At 42.5% G+C, this 20,178-nt stretch overlaps 10 protein-coding genes across 10 annotated transcripts; 6 read left to right on the top strand and 4 right to left on the bottom strand.

Moving 5' to 3' along the window:
• Positions 1 to 14: 14 nt before the first annotated feature.
• SS1G_00663 (predicted protein) lies at positions 15 to 824 on the top strand (the record flags this gene model as incomplete). Its single annotated transcript, XM_001598524.1, has 2 exons — positions 15 to 83; positions 708 to 824. The coding sequence occupies 2 exons, from the start codon at positions 15 to 17 to the stop codon at positions 822 to 824; spliced, it is 186 nt and encodes a 61-aa protein (XP_001598574.1).
• A 476-nt stretch (positions 825 to 1,300) lies between these two features.
• On the top strand, positions 1,301 to 1,564 carry SS1G_00662 (hypothetical protein; the record flags this gene model as incomplete). Its single annotated transcript, XM_001598523.1, has 1 exon — positions 1,301 to 1,564. One exon carries the CDS (start codon positions 1,301 to 1,303, stop codon positions 1,562 to 1,564), a length of 264 nt encoding a protein of 87 aa, XP_001598573.1.
• A 748-nt stretch (positions 1,565 to 2,312) lies between these two features.
• Positions 2,313 to 2,861, top strand: SS1G_00661 (hypothetical protein; the record flags this gene model as incomplete). Its single annotated transcript, XM_001598522.1, has 1 exon — positions 2,313 to 2,861. The coding sequence occupies one exon, from the start codon at positions 2,313 to 2,315 to the stop codon at positions 2,859 to 2,861; it is 549 nt and encodes a 182-aa protein (XP_001598572.1).
• Positions 2,862 to 3,638: 777 nt separating this feature from the next.
• Positions 3,639 to 5,549, bottom strand: SS1G_00660 (predicted protein; the record flags this gene model as incomplete). The annotated part of the gene is made up of 1 exon (XM_001598521.1): positions 3,639 to 5,549. The coding sequence occupies one exon, from the start codon at positions 5,547 to 5,549 to the stop codon at positions 3,639 to 3,641; it is 1,911 nt and encodes a 636-aa protein (XP_001598571.1).
• Positions 5,550 to 6,629: 1,080 nt separating this feature from the next.
• On the bottom strand, positions 6,630 to 7,743 carry SS1G_00659 (predicted protein; the record flags this gene model as incomplete). The annotated part of the gene is made up of 2 exons (XM_001598520.1): positions 6,630 to 7,250; positions 7,321 to 7,743. 2 exons carry the CDS (start codon positions 7,741 to 7,743, stop codon positions 6,630 to 6,632), a joined length of 1,044 nt encoding a protein of 347 aa, XP_001598570.1.
• An 842-nt stretch (positions 7,744 to 8,585) lies between these two features.
• SS1G_00658 (hypothetical protein) lies at positions 8,586 to 11,759 on the top strand (the record flags this gene model as incomplete). Its single annotated transcript, XM_001598519.1, has 2 exons — positions 8,586 to 8,642; positions 8,769 to 11,759. The coding sequence occupies 2 exons, from the start codon at positions 8,586 to 8,588 to the stop codon at positions 11,757 to 11,759; spliced, it is 3,048 nt and encodes a 1,015-aa protein (XP_001598569.1).
• A 1,442-nt stretch (positions 11,760 to 13,201) lies between these two features.
• SS1G_00657 (predicted protein) lies at positions 13,202 to 13,647 on the top strand (the record flags this gene model as incomplete). The annotated part of the gene is made up of 3 exons (XM_001598518.1): positions 13,202 to 13,238; positions 13,349 to 13,551; positions 13,618 to 13,647. The coding sequence occupies 3 exons, from the start codon at positions 13,202 to 13,204 to the stop codon at positions 13,645 to 13,647; spliced, it is 270 nt and encodes an 89-aa protein (XP_001598568.1).
• Positions 13,648 to 15,522: 1,875 nt separating this feature from the next.
• On the bottom strand, positions 15,523 to 16,702 carry SS1G_00656 (hypothetical protein; the record flags this gene model as incomplete). The annotated part of the gene is made up of 3 exons (XM_001598517.1): positions 15,523 to 15,928; positions 15,995 to 16,516; positions 16,608 to 16,702. 3 exons carry the CDS (start codon positions 16,700 to 16,702, stop codon positions 15,523 to 15,525), a joined length of 1,023 nt encoding a protein of 340 aa, XP_001598567.1.
• Positions 16,703 to 17,729: 1,027 nt separating this feature from the next.
• SS1G_00655 (hypothetical protein) lies at positions 17,730 to 18,595 on the bottom strand (the record flags this gene model as incomplete). Its single annotated transcript, XM_001598516.1, has 2 exons — positions 17,730 to 17,997; positions 18,048 to 18,595. 2 exons carry the CDS (start codon positions 18,593 to 18,595, stop codon positions 17,730 to 17,732), a joined length of 816 nt encoding a protein of 271 aa, XP_001598566.1.
• Positions 18,596 to 19,091: 496 nt separating this feature from the next.
• Positions 19,092 to 19,896, top strand: SS1G_00654 (predicted protein; the record flags this gene model as incomplete). The annotated part of the gene is made up of 3 exons (XM_001598515.1): positions 19,092 to 19,228; positions 19,527 to 19,664; positions 19,767 to 19,896. 3 exons carry the CDS (start codon positions 19,092 to 19,094, stop codon positions 19,894 to 19,896), a joined length of 405 nt encoding a protein of 134 aa, XP_001598565.1.
• Between the last annotated feature and the right edge of the window lie 282 nt (positions 19,897 to 20,178).

Here is a 20,178-nt window from a genome sequence, read left to right as displayed (position 1 = left end):
GAGCATGGTAAAGCATGGCTATTGAGTACCATGAATCCAAACAGAGACGGGATGGTCTATATTATCATACCGAAGAGAAAATCGTGAGTGATGCTTCGGAATGCCACACATAAGATGGTAGTCCAAGAGTGAAATTATCGGAGAAAAAGTCCTTCGGAAAGTTTTGAGTGGGAAGTCAACGAGATAAAATGAGGTTTGTGCGTGTACCGTTACTTTGTGATGATAAGTAGGTACTGAATGTCCAAGACTTCTCACCTTGCTTTTCAAAATGTTACATGAGATATGCAACAAAAGACCTGAAGGGAGGTAAACGGGTGGGATGAAGAGGTGGTAAATGGAGCACGGTGTTTCTACTCTTGCCTTGTTATAGTACTGAATCCCACGATTGCATCTAAAAGATGTTTGAGAGATTATAAGAGAGCACTTCCAAGCATAGAAGACCCACCCGCTAGATATTGGTTGAGGGGAAGTCAGATATGCAACGGGCCTGAGTGGGTTCAGTAAAATATATATTTGGAGATATTATGACTTTTTGGTGGCACAGTATTTGTAATCTTACATTGATGTGCGTTCCTTGGTTTAATTATCATTGGAATTCATATAGGAAGTTTTTTTTGGAGGTTGTCAGTATCGTCACTCCTTGCAATATATAGCAAGCGACTAGATCTTTACCTTACTACTATTCTTTCTGGAAATTTGGCCAATAGCTTGCACTTCTCACGTTAAATCGTTCTTCCAAAGTAAGGAAGCGACATTGGCGTGACTGCTTTCTTGTCGATGAATTTGCAAGAACTCTATACCCGGAAAGACCGGCGACAACGTGAATTTATATTCAAAGTTCCATGAGCTTTCCTTATTTAATATAGAGGAGTTAGATATGTACTCTTTCCTCGATTTTTAAGTTTCGACATATTTAATCGGGAGGCTCGAGGTTTGTTTCATGCAGAGTACATACGACTTATTCCATTTTAGTTCGTTCATCTCATCTCATCTCATCTCAATTGCAGCTTCAAACATTCAGCTTTTGTTCTCACAGCATACCCTGACACAAACCTGTTCTACAACCTTCTGAAAAGCAACAAATAAAATCAGTGGTCATGACGAGATGTCTCCTCACATTACTCAACTACATCCCTTCAGAAACCTCTTTAGAAACCTCAAACTTAAGCAACGGTCATAAAGAGGTATCTCCTCACATTGCTCCTCTACATCCATTCACTGGCTGGGATGGGAGAGAAATCGTGAGGTTGGTGCAGTGCCCGCTATGCTCTAAAATATTGCTCGAACCAGTAACTTTACCATGTGGAAATACTATATGCAAGACATGCATACCAAGAGAATCATTATGGAGACTATCGACGACTTTAAGGTTATCGTTCGTGAATTCAAGTCGCGATTGGAGATTCACCTGTCCTTTGCCGACCTGCAGAGAAGAACATACGGGAGGGGACACCTCGCCAAACCCCGATCTGAAAATCGTTATCAATGCGTTCGACACCGAAACTACAAGACATACGAATGTGCCAAAACTGGCTTGGATGCTATTAAAGTTAAACGAATTTGATCCCCTGGCGAATCAAGTTCTGACGTCTTTACAGAGGGAGAATAGAAGCACATGTTTAGGGGGAAAAATCACTGCGACCTATCTCATGGCAAAGATGGGGAAGCTGCCATACAATTCTGATGCATTTTACAAGCCATACTCATATTCGATGGAGACATGTAGATCACTAGATGCAGATCTACTGGCTCGCCTGAAAAGGTCGATAAAACCGGCATTTAGTAATTGTCAACTTTGCCAAGATTGGTTCTTGGACCCAGTCACAGCAGGCTGCGGTCATAGCACATGCCGCACATGTCTTCAAGAACTCCTAGACCTTGAAAATGTAATACATGGCACAAGTGTTGTAGACAAAAAGAAAGGTTGTCCGTCATGCCGCCAAATCTTATATGTTCCTCCAGCTTGCACACCTGACGTGGCACCGACGAACAAATTATTAGACAAGCTACTGAACAGGTTCTTCCCGGAAGAATTGGCTATTAGACGCGAAGAGGCGGAAGATAAGACCAGAATCGGTACGAAAGGGACGGATCTCTCGTTTTTCATTGGTACTGTCTGTTTTCCGACACAGGTGAGGAAACTTCACATATGGCAGCCCGGCTATAAGCTAATGCTCGAGAATCTCCTACCCTTCCAACGCGAAAAGCAACTATTTGGCATGGTCTTCCCCAACACAGGTGGAATTCCTCAAGGGAATCTGAGCTCTGTTCCGTTTCGTGAATATGGAACACTTGTGCACTTGATCCTTATGATGCCCAGGAATGATGGTAGTTACGATATTATCGTCGAAGGAGTTTCTCGTTTTAGGGTTGTGCAGCATGAAATGTACCAACTTTATCCAATTGGCAAGGTTGAATGGCTGTATGATATTGGTGTTGCCGCAGAGGAAGCCCTTGAAATTCGTGAAACTGTTCCCCCTCCGGCGATTATTACCACGCATCTGAACGAAGATGACTTTCTCGACAACCAGATCCCAGATAATTTGACCGTCCAAGATCTTGATACGATGTCTACCGCGAACATCTTCAAAGTATCTATAAATTTTTACTTAGCGATGGAGAGGGATTCGACAGAGGAAGATCTGAAGAGAAATCGGGTGCGGTATGGGCCTATTCCGCGGGATTCAAAATATTTATGGGACCCAGTGAAGTTTCCTTGGTGGCTTACGACTGCGCTTGATATCTCAGACGCCGAGAAATGTAAGATGTTGAAAGAAACAAGCATCAGAGGGAGGCTAAAACTATGCGCCAAATGGGCGCTCGAAGGAAAACAGTTTCAACAACGTAGGGATGTTTGGTAAGACTGAAGCTTGCACTGTACTATCTATTTGTTGTTTGGTTATTGCTTGCTAATCTGTTTCTCACCAAGATCTTAAGAACTTGCCATAACGGATTTCCACTTGGGGTTTCTTGTGGTGATACCTGTGCTATCCGTTGTTGTAAAGCTACAGGGTCGAAAAATAGGACTGGGGTATGATTACAACGGTGATGAGAGTATCGAAATAGCGGGATGGCATGAGTAAGGAAGTAGTTGTATGGCTCTGGAAAGTTTGAGCCCAGGATGATCGGATAGTTTTTGATTCACATGATAGCTCTATACCTATTATTGGGGCTTTGGTCGTGGTTGAAGTTAACAATTGGTATGGTTTTGATGCCTAGCTATTTTCACTTACAGTTCATCTTTGGGTGGATGGAGCGGGATACAGCATCAATGCCTGTTTTATTAAAACTTATAACTTTTATACCTGTGGTTATGGCTAGAACTGGTGCTGGTCACTTGAGTATCATTGCTCTTCACCCACTTTATGTGCTAAGGGTACGAGATACTGCATTAATAAATGAGAAAATTAATATTAGTATTATGTCCAGTTATACTAAACTAATTCCATGCAATACGCGGTGAATCCATGCGGTCGCATTACTACACGCAGCAAGCAACTCCACTCATTCCCTAATATATGCAGATAAACCCACCGATCTCCGAGTTCAAGCCCCAAATTCCATTGGTACTCTAATGCTAATGATCTCTTCATCATATTCAAGCCCGCTATACACGAACCGCATAGCTCATTACCTCTTCATTCGAATATCTTCCTGATTTCCTCCATCTCCTCTCTTCCATTGAGTATAGTCCACCATTTTCCCATATTCTCAGCTGTATCAGTATTTGAGGAATTGGAATTATGAGTGTGTGGGGTTTTTGAGTGGTCGTCCTGCCGGATCAGGATTAGATATTGTGGGGTGTGTGATGGAGAGGGGTTGGTAAGTGTTGAGTGAGAGCTTGAGGGCCGCAGTTTCCATGCGCGGTAGGTGAGGTTTTTGTGAGTGGTGGAGTGCCGATGAGTGGGTGAGGGTGGTGGTGGGGATGGAGAATAGGATTGGGATGTGGATGTGGATGTGGGTATAAGTGGTGCGGAGGATGAACGGGGGAGAGATAGGGATAGTGGGGATGCTGGGGGAAGAGGTGAGTAAGCTTCGTTGTTGAAGAAGAGGAGGTGAAATTGGGATTGTGGGTTTATGGATGGAGTTGAGGATAGTGGTGGTTGTGGTAGAACATATGAAGGTGATATAGGCGGAGATGGATAGGTGGAGGAAGATGGAGGGGTTATTAACTTGTCGTTGCCGGAATCGTTGGCAAGCTTATTCGGACGATGAATAGGGGTTTTGGTATGAATGATGTTGGTTATTTGGTTCTGGGGAGTCGCCGAAGCAGGGCTAACATGAGAAGATGCGGGATTTAAAAGAGAGCTTATTCGTAATCTTTTAGTCGCTGGTTCAAGTCCGGTCGACGGCAGTGAGGCTCGTGATATGGATTCTGGAAGTTGGTTGGACTTTCGTATAGGCGTGGAAATAAAGGTTGATGGTCGTTTCAGGTTGGAAGTTTGAAGGTTTTCTTTACTTGGCCATGATTTATTTGGAGATAAACTTGAGCTATAAGTAGTGCTGGAGTTCAAATTGTCCGAATCCAAAGTGCTTTTAAGACAGGCGAGTGTAGTTATAGCCGCATGTCCGAGGGTGTTTAGCTTGGATGTGTTTGTACTACTTTGATTGATATGGGGTGATGTGGATGGTGAGGGAGCTTTCATATTGAGGTGACTTTGGGAATGAGTTGCGCCAATGGTCGAAATGTGCGGGAGTCTGCAGTCGGCCCTAGACGGTGCGATTTTTGCCACCCCTGCGCTCTCATCAAATTCAAGGTTTCTACCTCGTTCAATATCCTCAAATTCCATGGGGCTATTGAGCACAGATTCCTGTAGAGAAGCAGTGATGTCTGGATTATTTAGAAGATACTTGGCATTGGGATAACTTTGAGTATTTAGACGATTATGGGTAGGAAAAGAAGGATATCGAGTATGTACATCATTCCTGTGTACCAGTGGCATTTCTTCATCCTTATCTTCGTCCTCATAGTTATCCTCATCGCTCTCCAGGGACACAATTACGTCTATGACATTCTTCTCTTTTCCTCCTCGAATAGGCCGAAGGGTATGGACATCGAGTTGGTTTTTCATGATATATGAAAGATTCATTCTATCAGCATTCACTTGGTCGTTTGTCTTTATCGGGATTTCATCCTTTGTAATCACAGGCTCTGGTATGCTACCTTTAAATCTATGGTTCAAGGGGTCAGAGTTTGTAGCCTGTGCATCGCCGGTTGAAGAATTAACTGCTGTCCATTGTGAAGAAGCTGCCTGTCGGAGTTCGAGTCTCTTTCTCAAGTTATTTTTTGAGGCTTGGCTCTGCTGAGGTCGTGAAGCTTCTTGTTGACTAGCAGATCTAATAGCAGATCTTCTGACAGGACTATGAGTCGGTGGTGATTGTGGTCGTGCTTGAACCCTGTATTTCGAGGCAGGTACGCCACTAGCTGGTGGTCGTCGTGGTGGTGGTAAAGTACGTGGGAATTTATGTTGAGGAGCAACAGCTAGCTTCTTGCCGACGGGGATCAGTATTTGGCCATCTGTATTGGGTACGGCTTCGTAGGTGGTCATTGTGATGTTTCTTAAAGTTTTTCTTTCAGTATGGTATGTATTGTTGATATTGTTCAATGCTGGAAAAATAAACAAACTGGCTGAGATATGGAGGTTTATATAGCTGGGTTATGTTGTGTATACATGATTCACGAGAAGAGGGAGGGAGGGTCTGGGCGGGTGACTTGAGTGTGAATGCTCTTTGACGCCGGTAAAACCATTGGTTTTACTGGTATTCACGATGTAAAATCTGAGAAATTCAAAGTTCGTCGTTGTCGACTCATCGGGAGATTCATAAATATTTCGTGAACCATCAAATAATACTTTGAGATGAATAAAATTGGCGCTGAGTCATAGAACGGTCTTTTGAGTCTCTGTGAATATGGAAGTATTATTGCAATGAAAAGACGAAAACAACACGCCAAGTGAATTTTATTTCATGGAAGGGATTCACAATCATTCTACTTAGTGACCGCTCGTACTTTATTAATCTCTATTCTTTGCTTCTTGTCGACTTCTTCAGAAGACTGAGAAGACGCAGCTCGAGAGTTGATGTAGGTTGGAAATTTATTCATCCATATAGAAAATGCAATGAGTCACGAAATTTATTGTAACCCCAGTTGGGCCCAAAGAATGAATAGTTTGTATGTTTTGTCCGAGTATAAATGATTGCCTAGGCACATTGTGATGCCAAGTAATAACTCAATAGTGCCAATCGATTTCACCGAGCTCAGTTTGATAGCCAAGTTTGACTTGCATTAAACTAGCTGCATTTGCTACATTTAGATACAAAGTCATTAGGATTGGAATGCAGTCATTGATCATACCTTGGCATTGTCATAAATACAATGCACCAGCTATACAATGAAAAAGCTATGCGTCCCCAGGGCTCTTGGTTATCATTGAATAGTCCAGAATCGTCTTAAGCGTCATTATCCTTGTCATTCTGCTGCTATACAAAATCCATATACGCCGACCCCAAAATACAGACCTTATGATGGAAAGGAAAACTACCATTCTACTACTGTTCATTTCCAGGGGTTGCCAAGTTTTCAGTTTTCAACTGCCTTGTTTAAGCATCCCGCTCTTGCTGCTCAAGCATTAGCCTTCTGTTACGCCACTTCTCAATTTTTCAATCGCTTTCTTTCCCATCCTTTGACGCAGCTTGCCCGGCCGGGCATTGTCTTGATTCATGCCACTAGCCGTGCCTGATCCAAAGCTTAGACTCCCTTCAGAAGCAACAGCGAATCTATCTTCTCCAGCTAAGTTCATAGGCCATGGATCGGTACTGAGACTACCGAGCTGTTGCGGCTGTTGTACCATGTCAATTGGTACCAGGAAATCCGAATCTTCTATGGATGAGGGTCTCAAAGGGTTTGAAAATTCGATAGTGCAAGCAACATCAGGATCTGTGATATATCCATCAAGCTGTTGGAACTGTTGGAGCTGTTGTTCCATGTCATCTTCACTAGGCAACCCCGAAGCTCTTGAGGATTCCAAGCGTCTTGAAGACCAGAAAGTCCATGCAAAATTAAACATTGTATATGCTATGAGAGCATATCCCCAAATATAATAATCATTTTGCGTTTTTGACTCGGTAGCTCCAATTATTCTCCCGGTCCATGTCCGACGGAGGACAGTACCGGTATATTGATAGAAAGGAGGCGGGGGCAGACTTTGGGCGGCTGCTTTTCGACATTGAACGCTCGTTTCCTGAATTGGCTTTCAATTTAACTCAAGTCAGTGATCGAAAGCAGCAGTAAAACTTATTCACGGGCCCGAAAAAACGTACCTCTTCTCCTTGACAATATTCGATATAATCTTTAGTTGCCGTCCAAATTGCTAACTTTAAAGCGAAGTATGATATAATAGTACTGACTACAATCGCGACTCCAGCAATGATTGTTCCTTTATCCCAGGTTGTGAAATTCTTGACGAATCGTTTCAGGAGACTTATACTCGACGATTGGGAAAAAAGTGTGCTGTTGTTGTTGCTAGTAAAATGGCCAGCTTGATTGATTTGATTGCTAAATGCAGCATGTTGCTGGCTTTGTGGGTTTTGATGTCCTACCGCAACTTGCAATTGAACCTGGGCTTGGCCACTCAAATGTGAGGGTGGTGTTTGGGGAACTGCCTGAGACCTTGATGCAATTGATGAACTACTAGTATTGCTTTGCTGGGTTGGAAGGGCTTGGAGCGATACAGTTGGCAACATTGTGCTCTACCTTTTTTGTCAGAGAGAAAGTGACTAGAAGAATACAGTAGTCTTCCAAAACTTGAGGGGAAGACTCCCGATATCTACACGTCCGTCACACAGGACAGCTGAGCTTCCAGTCGTACACAGCCTTGCTGCAGCAGGATATCTTTTTGGCAAATCGAGTTGCACATGACAGATGGGAACTATTACTCGAAGAGATCTTCATTTGCTCTCCGAATAAGAACCACATCGTTCCAAAAGAAAAACCCAGATTATCTTATTATTCTGACCAAGTATGAATGCGACAAGACCATCATCGATAGTTCGTCCAAGGAGAGATCATTCAAGTTTCGAAGCTTGATAAGGTTATTGTGCAAAGTGTAAGCGTCTTATATTCCTATCTCATTCTAACCCAACATAACGAGCTGTCATAGATGCCCAATAGGTGAAACTGGTGGTGCAAATGATATTCACGGTCAGTTTGGTGTTGGTTTGAAGGGACCAGAACTGAAAACATGCCGTTTGTAAATGCGTAAGGTTTAACCTATGACAAACAGCACCGGAAGACCAAAATCAAACAACACTCCTATCAAGCTGTAAAAAAGCGCATATTTCTTGTGGAAATCATGCTTCCCTAAAAAAATCATGGAAGTAAAAAGGAGTTTAAATATTACTCGTACATTTAAGACAATTCAACTTTTTTGCCTGTCAGCCGTGCAGATCCCGTGCTGTCAACCCAAACATCGTATCGTATCGCGCCACAGAGCAATCTATTATTTCTTCATTGCCCAGCGCAATCATGACCCATTCTTTGCAAGTCCACTTACATTCGGAATCTTTATATCTCCTTTCGAAGAATCATGGAGTCTGCTTCCGAGAATCGAGGTCTTGACCTTGAGAAAGAGTTGACTTGTTCAGTAAGTTGAGAATTAATGTTTCCGCATCCTAAAACTAGAAAGTCTTACCCCGCAAACTGTATAGGGCTGGGCTTGAATCCGCAGCCGCATCATGAGGAATAGGTAGTAATTCTAACTTGGTCACAGATTTGCACAGAGGTTTTATATCAACCATTAACGCTACTGGATTGTCTGCATACTTTTTGCGGCTCTTGTCTTAAGGAATGGTTTTCATGGCAGCTTGTCTCCGTACAAAATGCCCAAACGCCTATTCCGCCCGGCGGTACACCATATACATGCCCATCATGTCGCGCACCAGTTCGAGATACGAAGCACAGCTCTACTATAGCGACTTTGCTGGAGATGTTCTTGGCGCGGAGTCCAGAGAAGGCCAGGACGGCGGAAGAGAAGGAGGAAATTGCTACGAAGTACAAGGTTGGGGATGAAGTGTTACCAAAATGGGAGCAAAAGGAAAAGAGCTCAAGAGAAAGAAGATTAGAGGACGAGGATAGAAGACTGATGGAGGAAGTAAGAGATTTGAGTTTGAGAGAAGTGGGAGTGGGAGTGGGAGTGGAAAGTTCCGAGGCAAGGAGGGAAAGAAGGCGGCGGGAGCGAGATGCCGAAAGGTCGCATGGTTCGAGACGCCATTCAAGTCGTGAAAATAGTAGGGATAACAGGAATACAGATGATACGGATCGACGAAGGCGAAGAGACGAGCATTATGAAAGGAGAAGAGCCAGACAAGGAACCTCTGTAATGAGGGCGGAACCCGACCACAGCGACTCCGAAGGCCGAAGAAGGGGGTACAGCGAGGCTGAATCAATAAGAAGGCATGAAGAAACAAGCCGGTCTGCAGCGCGACAGATAGAACATCAATCATCTTTACGGTCACTTATCAGTTCTTCTGATATTGATTCTAGGGAAATGGAAGAAGAGATTCTACGACAAATTAGAGAGGAAGGTTTACTGGATGGTATTGACCTTGAGAATATCGATGTTAACCAGGAGGATCAGATTAGCGAGAGAATAGCGGAAGCATTTAGACGGCGGCAACAAGAGAGATCTAGGATTGAATCATCTAGAAGGAGCGAGAGTGATACAACGGACAGACAAAGACGATCCCCTCTAATATCACCCACGGATTCTGGAAGAGAAACGTCTGGTGACGATGCTCCCATAACTACAAGTCGACGTAGAAACCATTCCTCTTCACCAAGGGCAGGTAGTTTTAGTAATGAACAAAGCAGACCACCGCCATCCATAAGCGCAGTACATGCAAATCTCCTAGAGGTCGGCCCAATATCTGGAGGACGTAGAAGACAGAGGACTTTAAGCGCGCCACGAAGTTCAACAACACCTGTACCCGTATTTGCACCCGAAACGAGAACTGCCGCTCTTTCTCAGGCCGATTTGAGCGTTTTGCCTCGGACCTCTTCCATGCAAACAAACCAACCTTTCAGGGCCCATGCGAGGAGAAGCACTGACTCCAATGTACGACGAATGAGTGAATCATCTACAGTTAGAGAACAGCAACCACAAACAGGTTCCACCACACGACCATCTAACAGTAACTTTGTTGCATCTTCCTCAAATTCAACACCAAGAACATCAGGCAACAGTTTGGCAGAAAGATCTCATTTGGACGACATGGCTGAGATGCCTGCTCCATTAAGCACCCGTGTTCATGCCCCAGCAGACATCTTCGTAGCCTCTGCTGTTCCTGCATTCGTTCCATACATGGATGAGTCATTAGTCCCTGCACCGCTTTCACCACATACCCCCACTCATCTACCACTTTTCGATAAAGCCGCTGCTTTGTCAAGTGGTAGCAGGCCAAGCTCTTCTCATTCTGTTGGATCTAAGCCACGAACAGCGCTCTACCCTGAACCATCAATAGCATGTAGAAGATGTCAGAAAACTCACATAGAATATGAGCTGCACTATAACTGCTCAGCTTGCTTGCGTGGCAATTATAATATCTGTCTATCATGCTACCGTTCCGGAGCGGGGTGTCTACACTGGTTTGGATTTGGCTACTCTGCGTGGGCAAACTGGGAAAATCAAATGCAAGCCGGGAAGATACCACAAGGTGCAGAAAGGCCACACATGCTCACAGCAAATCGTTATCTAGCACCCAAGATGACGGCTGGTGGAGCGGATGGTCGCAAAACCCTCACTACAGAAGATCCTCAAAAGCGTCTTCAAAGTGGTGCATTCTGTGCAAGTTGCCAGGCTTGGACAAATGAATGTTATTGGCGCTGCGATATTTGCAATCATGGTGATTGGGGATTTTGCAATCTGTGCGTCAACCAAGGAAGGTCATGTACGCATTCCCTTCTACCTTTGACATACAAACCATCGGAGTCATACACACCTCCCTTGTCTCCGATGCACGGACAACAGCTTCCACAATCAGCAACTATTCTAAAAGGACCTGGTGTCAGTGATGTGGGCAATTTCAAACCTCTCACTTTCTCTACCAATTGCGATATTTGCCGCTATCCGATTCAACCTTCTTCCACACGTTACCATTGCTACTATTGCACCAGTGCCGTTCCAGGCACTCAGCCTGGCGACTATGATATATGCTCGACCTGCTACCCAAAGCTAGTCACATCTCGTCGAATCAGCATCGAAAATGGCCATAATGGGTGGCGACGTTGCTTACAGGGTCACCGTATGGTAATCGTAGGATTCGAAGATGATCGTGGTGGTCAGCGTAGAGTTATGGTCCAAGATCTCGTTGGTGGTCATAGCCTTGACACTGATCCCATGCTTTACCCCTCAACTGATTTTACGGCGCCCGAACTACAGAAATGGAGTTGGGGACAAGATAATGATACTTTTTTTAAACTCGTCACGACCGATCCATCTAAAACTGCACCAACATCAGTCCCAGGTTTAACAATTGAGCAATCATTCCCGCCTGACGGTGGAATCGGGATGTCGAGTTTGGCGATTTGGAGTTGGTGGCCTGCGGACGGGGCGAGTGATGAATTAATGTTTCCAAAAGGGGCCGAAGTAAGGGAGTGTAAGGATGTTAATGGAGATTGGTTTTGGGGATGCTATATGGGCGCAAAGGGATTGTTTCCCGCGCCTTATGTGAGGGTCTTGGAAGACGCAGGTGCTGTTAATTAATCGGGAGGTGGCAGCGTGATTTTATTTGAGGATATGTTGAGCATTCAGGAATTAGTTAAGGGTGAATAGGGAAAGGTCATGACATTTCATGACATGCATGATCTATGAGACGTTAATGATTCTGATGATGCAGAGTATTTGAATGTCTTGCATATATCCACAATCTATCTGAGTTTAGCGAAGAGCTAGAAATCTATATTCTGAATTACACCTAAAATCTATGAAATCATTTACATTGTCCAGTAATTTGTGATACAGTTGTTGTAGATGAAATATGGTTCCGGATTTCCATTTGATAAATAGGCGGTTCTAGTATCAACCCCGCGTTCTTGTTGGAAGGTGAATCACTAACGATGACTCAATACAGAACTAGATTTCAAATTTGATGACTCACGAATGTGTTGTGAGCTGGATTATATTTCATTTTTATAAGTTAGGTTCTTCCAGTTGTCACAATTTTTGTCTCATGGTTGGTGGGTGTTGCGCTCAATCATCCTTACTTTGCTCTGAATTGTCTATCACCTCGTGCCCTATATGATAGTGGTAATACATCATAAGCTTTTACTTTTTCATGAATTTTGGAGGCTGATTTTCAGTAGATAAATATTGAGTCTCAAAGCTTTAGATATTGAGAACTGATCATCGCCTCGGACAAGAAGGGAGACAAAGCAGAGAAATCTCATAACTCTCCCCTTAGCAGCATCGAGCATAACGAAAATATGGACATCACACTCGAGTCACCGACATCCTGTTCACGAACCGATGAGATCCAATTCTACATCCATCCCCAAAAAACTATTTCCGAAACTTTAATCCCAATTCTGCAGCGACATCTACCATATAGCAATCCCATCTACAGCCGAATGCTCGCTCCCCAGAATACACCTTCTCAATATTGTCTCTTCGCTGCTACATTTCCTCCCTATGGTCAAGTTCCTGAAATATACACTATTGTATTTTCTGATCGATCTCGCAAGACGGAATCTCAGATTTGGGTTTTTAATCCGCTGATTACGCTGTCTTCTCCGCAGCCTCTTTCTCAAGAATATACTTCTCTCTTAACTATCCATCTCAAAGGGCTTTTAAAATTCCTAAAGGAAACTATTATCCCAGAAGCTCCTGGACATCCTTTCCATCCTATTCTTAAATTCGCGTGTTTACACGAAATTATCACGGATACTTTAGGCACTCTCCTTCAATCTCAATGCCAATCGCAATCAACATCTTCCTCAATCATCGTCCACCATACCCGCTGGAATCTCTATCTAATTCCTACAACCCTGTCCTCTATCCCTTCATCCCACGATTTACAACTCCCTTTCACCATATCCCGTGTTCCACCCAAACACATCCACCTCGTGGTCTCTACCTCCTCCATCCCCCGAGAACCTAGCACACTACTTGCGCAGCCTTCGCTTTGTCTCTTGACTACTGAGGGAGAAATGATTGCGTGGGCTTTTATAGGTATTGATGGTACATGTGAGTACATCCTCTATCCCCCATACTCCCCAATCAAATTCCTTCCCCCTTCCCATCTCTCTCTATCTCCACCCATTCGTATTTTTAAGCAAAAGACTAACACCCCAAAGTCGCAACTCTCTATGTACAGCCCCCATACCGAGGCCAAGGGCTCGCAAGCTATATTGCGCGCTTACTAGTGTATCGGCTTGGATGTGGAGAATTTCGAGATCTGGGGTTTACTGGGGAGAGTGGGTGGGTGCATGCGGATGTTAAGGAGGGGAATAGTGGGAGTGAGGGGGTTATGAGAGCACTTGAGGGGAAGAAAGGTTGGGTGAGTAGTTATTTTTGGGCTGATTGTGAGAGGTTGGATTTTTGATATGGATGGATAGATATATAGATAGAGGAGAAGAATGAGAAGAGATTATAGAAGAAGAAGAGAAGATATGTGTAGAGTGATATTAGTTTGTCTTAGAGATGGTGGATATATATTAGAGGGTAATCGCAAGTCACGTTTAGAGGAAATAAACTATCGGTTTTATTATCGTCAAATATGCCCCGAAGTTATATAATCTGTTGACTAATGTCTTTTTCAAAGACTTACACAACTTCTAGCCATCTAGAGAGATCAGCTATAACTCACTATTTCCAACTACTCCCAGAAAACTATATACAAATCACTAGTTTAATTTTGAAAATCTTTCTCTTCATGTTTGATCAATTTTCTTTTCTTCTTCTGCTCAACTAACTCGATGACTTCCTTCTAATGGAAAAGGAAGGACATGAAATTATGCAGCAGTTCTACATAACAGTATCCCAACTTCCCAATAACTATCTAAAGTGATAATTATCGACTCTTAAATTTACCATAGAGAAAAATTAGACAATAAAAAACCACACATCCCATCAACATTCATACACCAGGTTATATATACACCCCCACCAGGAAATTTAAACACACAACTATACTGCTGCAAGAAAGATTTATATTCGAGTCAACTTACTTCGTACTCTAGTAATCTCATATAGATTTTACATAACCTTACAAATGACTTCATAACTTATCTCCCCCTTTTTCTTTTCTTTTCTCTTCTCTCCTCTCTACTTCTCTAAATCTGACATTTCATCAAGAGTCCAAGATAATACTAATTACTAAATAAAATCCTCAAAACTCTCAACTCCCCGTAACATATCTGCACCGGATCACTTATGATTCGAATTTTCGACAAAATATCCAGATAAGACCTTACCAGAAAAATCCCAGCATCAAACTACAAAGTCGCATTATCATCTCATCATCCCCCCCACCCTACACAAAAAAACCATTTACCAGAAAGCCCCTCCTAACTCCCATAAGCTTTCATTTGAAACCCCTAATAGACTTAAAATACCTACATTAACAAATCCAAAACAAACACGAAATAATAAGAACTATCAAAAACTCTCTCTCGTCCAGCCTTCAGGATTCATTCATAAACACATAACCACATAACCACAAATAACCTTACAAATTAGAAAACCAAGAACATGATCTAGAATACTACGATCCAATGTTTGAGTTGAGATAGTGTTGATCGCTATTGAATCTTGTCTTGAGGTTCCTGAGTATTTCTTCGCGACTTATAGATAGATACCTTCATGCTCTCGAAAATCAGGAAGAAAAAAAGCAAAATTTTCCAGATACTTTCTGAGTAGATACTCCAAATATGTATACAAAGAAACTGACTTGGAAAATTTTACCAAATCATATCATACCAACGCATACCTAGATACTTTAACCTTGATATCCAAAACAGGACGATGATCCAGGTTCCGATATCCATTTCGCTAGAACCTTAAATGACAAGATTGATGAATTCTACTTACCCAGCTACCTACCTACTGCAGATTAGGAACCGAAGCCAAAATCTAGGGAATGAATGTTCGATAATATAATGGGCTACTTTCCAAGTATCATGTACATTTTGCAAAATCTTCCACTTGGAGCAACGATATATCAAAATACTATCTATCATGAATCATTTCATGGAGATGCATGTGAACCGGGTAGCTCTGGAGCCTTTGAATAAACTGATTTGATTGAGCAAGCGAGAAGGTATCTATGATATACAATTCACGAGTACGCCCTTTAAAATAACCCAATCCAATATTTCCAGACGCCGATCCACATACTTCCCTGGAGATATAATACCATCCATGTTTTCCTGCCATTCATATACCCATGATACACCCCCGCTAATATAACATACAAATCTAATATCCCAATACACTGTAACCCTAGATTTTCACCTTTTGCCGTTCAGTTTCATTCGCCTTCTTTCTTGTTTTTAATAATTTCTCCCTTCTTATTATCCCCTTCACACCTTTCCCTCTCCAACTTCATTGGCATTATCATCGACAATTCAGGACAATATTCAAAAATCTTCTTCCTATGATCTGGATCCTTCCACACATCTTCCGGAAGTACCTCTCCTCCATCTCGTACATGATATCCCATAGGACGATCATGATATCTATCTTCGACCGAAAAATGATCTTCTTTTTCACCACTAGCAACTCGTGCTCCTGGTAATAACGTGATTCGTTTCCCGAACCACTCATCTTCGGGGGCCGTATCATTAATCCTGGATTGAAACCCAAGTATTTTTCTCACTGTTGAAATCCTTCGGAATGAAAGACCGCCATTTCCTGCAAAATGATCATTCGCAATTCTATATGAGTATATGTTAGTTTGTGTCTTGAATAACAGTACGTTTGAGCCCAAAAGTATCTCTTACCTAGGAGCACCAGCCCAATCATAATCTAACCAATCATTCAAACTTTCTTCCGAATTCCCACACATAATACTATCCGACTCAAATTTAAGCAACCATTCGACCTCGGGCAAGAATTCCTCATAGAATCGAATATCCGTAAGAACCCTGAATACATCCTCCTTACTATCCACCTTCCAGGGTTTCGGAAGAACCATCAAATCCAACTTGCCATTAGCCTTATGATATTGTGTAGCGAAACTGCGAGAAACAGCTGTGACGCTCTTATTTGTGCCGATAAACACAAAGCGCCAATCCGGCGGCACAACAGAAATCATATGCAGAATTTGTGGGACCAAGTGAGGAAGAGGTCTGCCTTCGATGAGAAGTGCAACTTTGGAGGCATTGAACTGTTCGCGTGGGTCTTGATTTGTATACCAGTCTACTTTGATAGCGGGAATCTTGTCGACGGCAGAAGATATTCGGTCTTTGATGTGTTCTTCAACAACCGGTCTATATCGCGGGAAAAAATGCACTATCCACCACCTAAATAATACTGAGTGATTAGACTTTATTCATGGGATTTTGAAGTATGTCGCTGGAGTCTAGGTAAGGCTAGATTGGGCGCAATACTTACGTTGCTATTAGAGCTATCAACAACAGAATTCTAGTTTTATTTATGACCAATACACCATTACCCAGATGAGCAGAGTGAGCATTCGAAGACGACATGATTTTCTCACAGGAAGAATAACATGTAAAAGATGATTCCTGCGAAAAGAGTAAAATAGATGAATGTAGAGGTACAATGCAATTCGAATGCCGGAATCGTAACGCAACAAAAAAACGAAAATCTGTAATTGGGCTAGAATGATGAAATTAATTCGGTCTACGACCTTACATGGATGTGCATGATGACAGCTCTGCAATCTAACACAGGAGGTGAATGGAATGTGCAAGAGAAGGGGATTCGATAGAGGGGGAAATATGATGTGGTGCGAGGGGGAATATAGGACGCTGAATTATTATTATTTTGAGCCAGGGGATTTAAGACGGACGTGTTTTGGGTATTTAATATTATTAGGCGTGTTATTATCCGATTCTTGTATGGCCCAAGTGTCAATTCCTTACCCTTGCAAGCCCACCAGCCTTGTTTTGTTCCCCCGCGTTCAAAAATCCCTGCGTACATCTTTTTCTGTGAATATTTCGAGTTTCTTACTACCAAAACTTTATTATTATGATATAAAGTAAGACTTAATTATATCTACACTTGAGATTTATTATTCTTTTTCAAGATAAAAATATATAACCAAATAGATAAGTCCACATAGGGCGCCACCATTTTCCAAATGGGTAATAATAGCAGATATGCTTCAAAATACTAATTTGAACATGTGTAAGGGAAAAGATATCATTTCCGGAAGATTCCTGTGGGGGGTTCATGAATTGAGGGAAAGAAAGTTGTAAGACATGATGGCTATTGTGAGGAATGTGAACGCTCCTTTAATTACACACTTTTCGCTTCCCGCCAACGAGAAGAATTCTTGGAATCCTTGATACTGTAGTATGGTGAGAAGGGGATGCCATCACGATATTCATAGAACAGTGCAAAACTGAGAAGAAAATCACAAAGAATTATAACTAGTCGATCTATCTAATCACCGGTAACTCCATGCCATCTACAATAAAGATCCTTTTCACATGAAGTAACCGAACCCCTAATTATCATTATTTACTAATCGTGCCTTGCCATGCCATATTACCATCCCACTCCTCCATTTTCAAATGTAGGAAATTCCCTTCCATGGTGCGGTACAGAACACAATCTATATTCGGGACACCAATCAAGTAATTTATCCATCTGATCTTCCTTCCATTTGTGCACGCGATGTAATCCCAATGGGTGTGGATAATCGATGGATTCAACACTGAATGTACGAACAACTTCTTCGGCAGGTAAATTAATTGCACCATCCTCTTCTGGATCGATACCAAGGTTCTCTTCGTCATCTTGTAGCTTGCGTAACCTGAATTATAATGTCAGTGTGTTTCCATGAAGTAAAAAACCTGGACGTACTTTTCTTGAAACCACTGATCTTCTGCCATTTCTTCCTCTGGTTCCTCCTCTTTCCGTTCCCTATTCTCACTCTTCTTTCCATTTTCCTTCTCTTGCTTCTTCTTGCCATCTTGCTTGCCCCTTCCCACCTTCTTGCTATCATTTTGACCCTTTCCCTTCATCTTCTTTCTTTCATTTTCCAGCTTCTTCTTTTCGTCCTCCAATTTCTTCTTCTTCGCTTTCTCCTCCTTTTTCCTCTGTTCTTCCTCTTTCTTCTTCTGTCCTTCCTCTTTTTTCTTCCGAATCTCCTCTTTCTTCTTCTTCTCGTCCTCCTGCTTCTTGACCTCCTCAGCAAAGTCCCAAACATCCAAAACCCTTAACATACTACTCCTTTTCCGTAAACTCAAGCCCCCTCTATGTCCCTTATCCTTAAGCGGTGTCCCAATCAAGTCATAAGCGAAAAAGTCATCGACACTCGTTGCTGCATTGGAACACAACATGCTATCGCTATTGAAGAGTAAAATATGCTCTGCTGGTGCGAGATTCTCCCACAGCCATGTATCTGTCATGAATTTATTTCTGGCTTTGAGGTCGGTAAATAGAACTGATTGTGGCAGATTACGTATTTGAATGAGGCCTTGTGTGAGATATCGGGAGAGTGCCGCAGATGTCGAAAACCGGCCAACTTCTTCGATTGAAGTATAAATTAGAATTGGCCAAGTAGGGCCGAGGACGCTGCCAAAGTGAAGCACTAGAGGTATCACTTCAGGACGATAGCTGTCCTCAATTATCACCGCCACTTTGTTGAAAATAGTTCCATTGAAGTAATCCCCAAACTCATCCGTTACAGGCTTGGTTTCAACTGTCGCATTTAACTTCTCTCCAAGGAATAGATTCGGAAAGGAAAATGTTGGACGTGACGAGTTAAAAAAGTTTGTGTGATTCGAATAGATTTCAAGGGCATTATGGTTTGGATTAGAGAGCTTTACTGTCCAGATAATAATGAGAAAAAGAATAGCTCCAAATCCAATGTTTCGAGCTTGACGTTGCTGGACATCAATAGCCATGGCCTCTGATCCTACCGTCGTATTCGAAAGATCTGCTCAGGATCCAAGGAATGTCTCCATACAAAGAATTGTTGAAGTACACCGAAGCATTGAGCGTACGATATGTCCACTAGAACAAAATCCTGACCAAATAGTGTAAGTTCAATTGATCGACGCCAACATGCTGCACCTGCAAGAAAGGGCTTGGCCATGAGACAGAGCATATCAGAAAATGGTTAATAAGGTCTCAGATGCTTTCGGCAAGATAAGAAAATATATATGAAATCGACCGCTACAAATCATTAGATAATTACTTTTCTCTTAATTTTAGATGAGCATTCTCAATCAAATGCAGGCGAAGTGATATTGAAATGCTCTGGAAGGGGGTTAACGCATTAAAATCTCTAACATTTGCACCGTCCTTTTTCTAAATTAGATATATATCGGCAACTAGCTTTGGCCTTGCACTGAAAAGCCAGGAATATCATAAGACATGGTGGAATTGGAGGCTGGAGTTAAGAGTATCCGAAAACAGACATTTTCCGCAAGCAGAGAATTGGGGCATTCAAAATCAGCCGTGTTTCGGAATTTTGTATGCCCCGATGAAATTACCCTTGCGTGCCAGAGAGACTAATCTCTGCACATCTAAGCTGCTTTCACGACGGGGCTAATAAGCCACGAAGAAGGGAGACAGGAGACAGGCAGCCTCTATCACAAATGTAGTTTCGAAAGGATATACGATAGATGTGATCGGTTCGATAGGAAAGAAGAGGAGCCTTGCTCGTGATTTTCCAGCTTGCGTGCTACGTGCTAGGTTCCAGTAGTGTGAGATCATGAAAATAACAATACCTTGAATTTGGGAGCAACTCCATCGTTTGATAGAAGAAAGTCAAAGGTCGAAAACGTTGAAGTTGGAATATATACCTAGTACCTAGTGTTTGTAACCTTTCCACAGGCATTTTTTACCGACCTGGTGGTAATATGCACATAATATACCCGGACGATCGCCCACTTATCAGCTTTTCTAGGTCTATGCTTGCTCGGAAGCTAGGACACTCACTACTTTTCCATCCCACACTTCACTCGTCCTACTCAAGTACCGACAC

The sequence above is a fragment of the Sclerotinia sclerotiorum genome, genomic scaffold (genome assembly GCF_000146945.2).
Source record: "Sclerotinia sclerotiorum 1980 UF-70 scaffold_1 genomic scaffold, whole genome shotgun sequence".
NCBI classification, from domain to species: Eukaryota; Fungi; Ascomycota; class Leotiomycetes; order Helotiales; family Sclerotiniaceae; genus Sclerotinia; species Sclerotinia sclerotiorum.
Note: the sequence above shows the minus strand (reverse complement) of the source record. Positions and strands in the feature narration are given on the sequence as shown.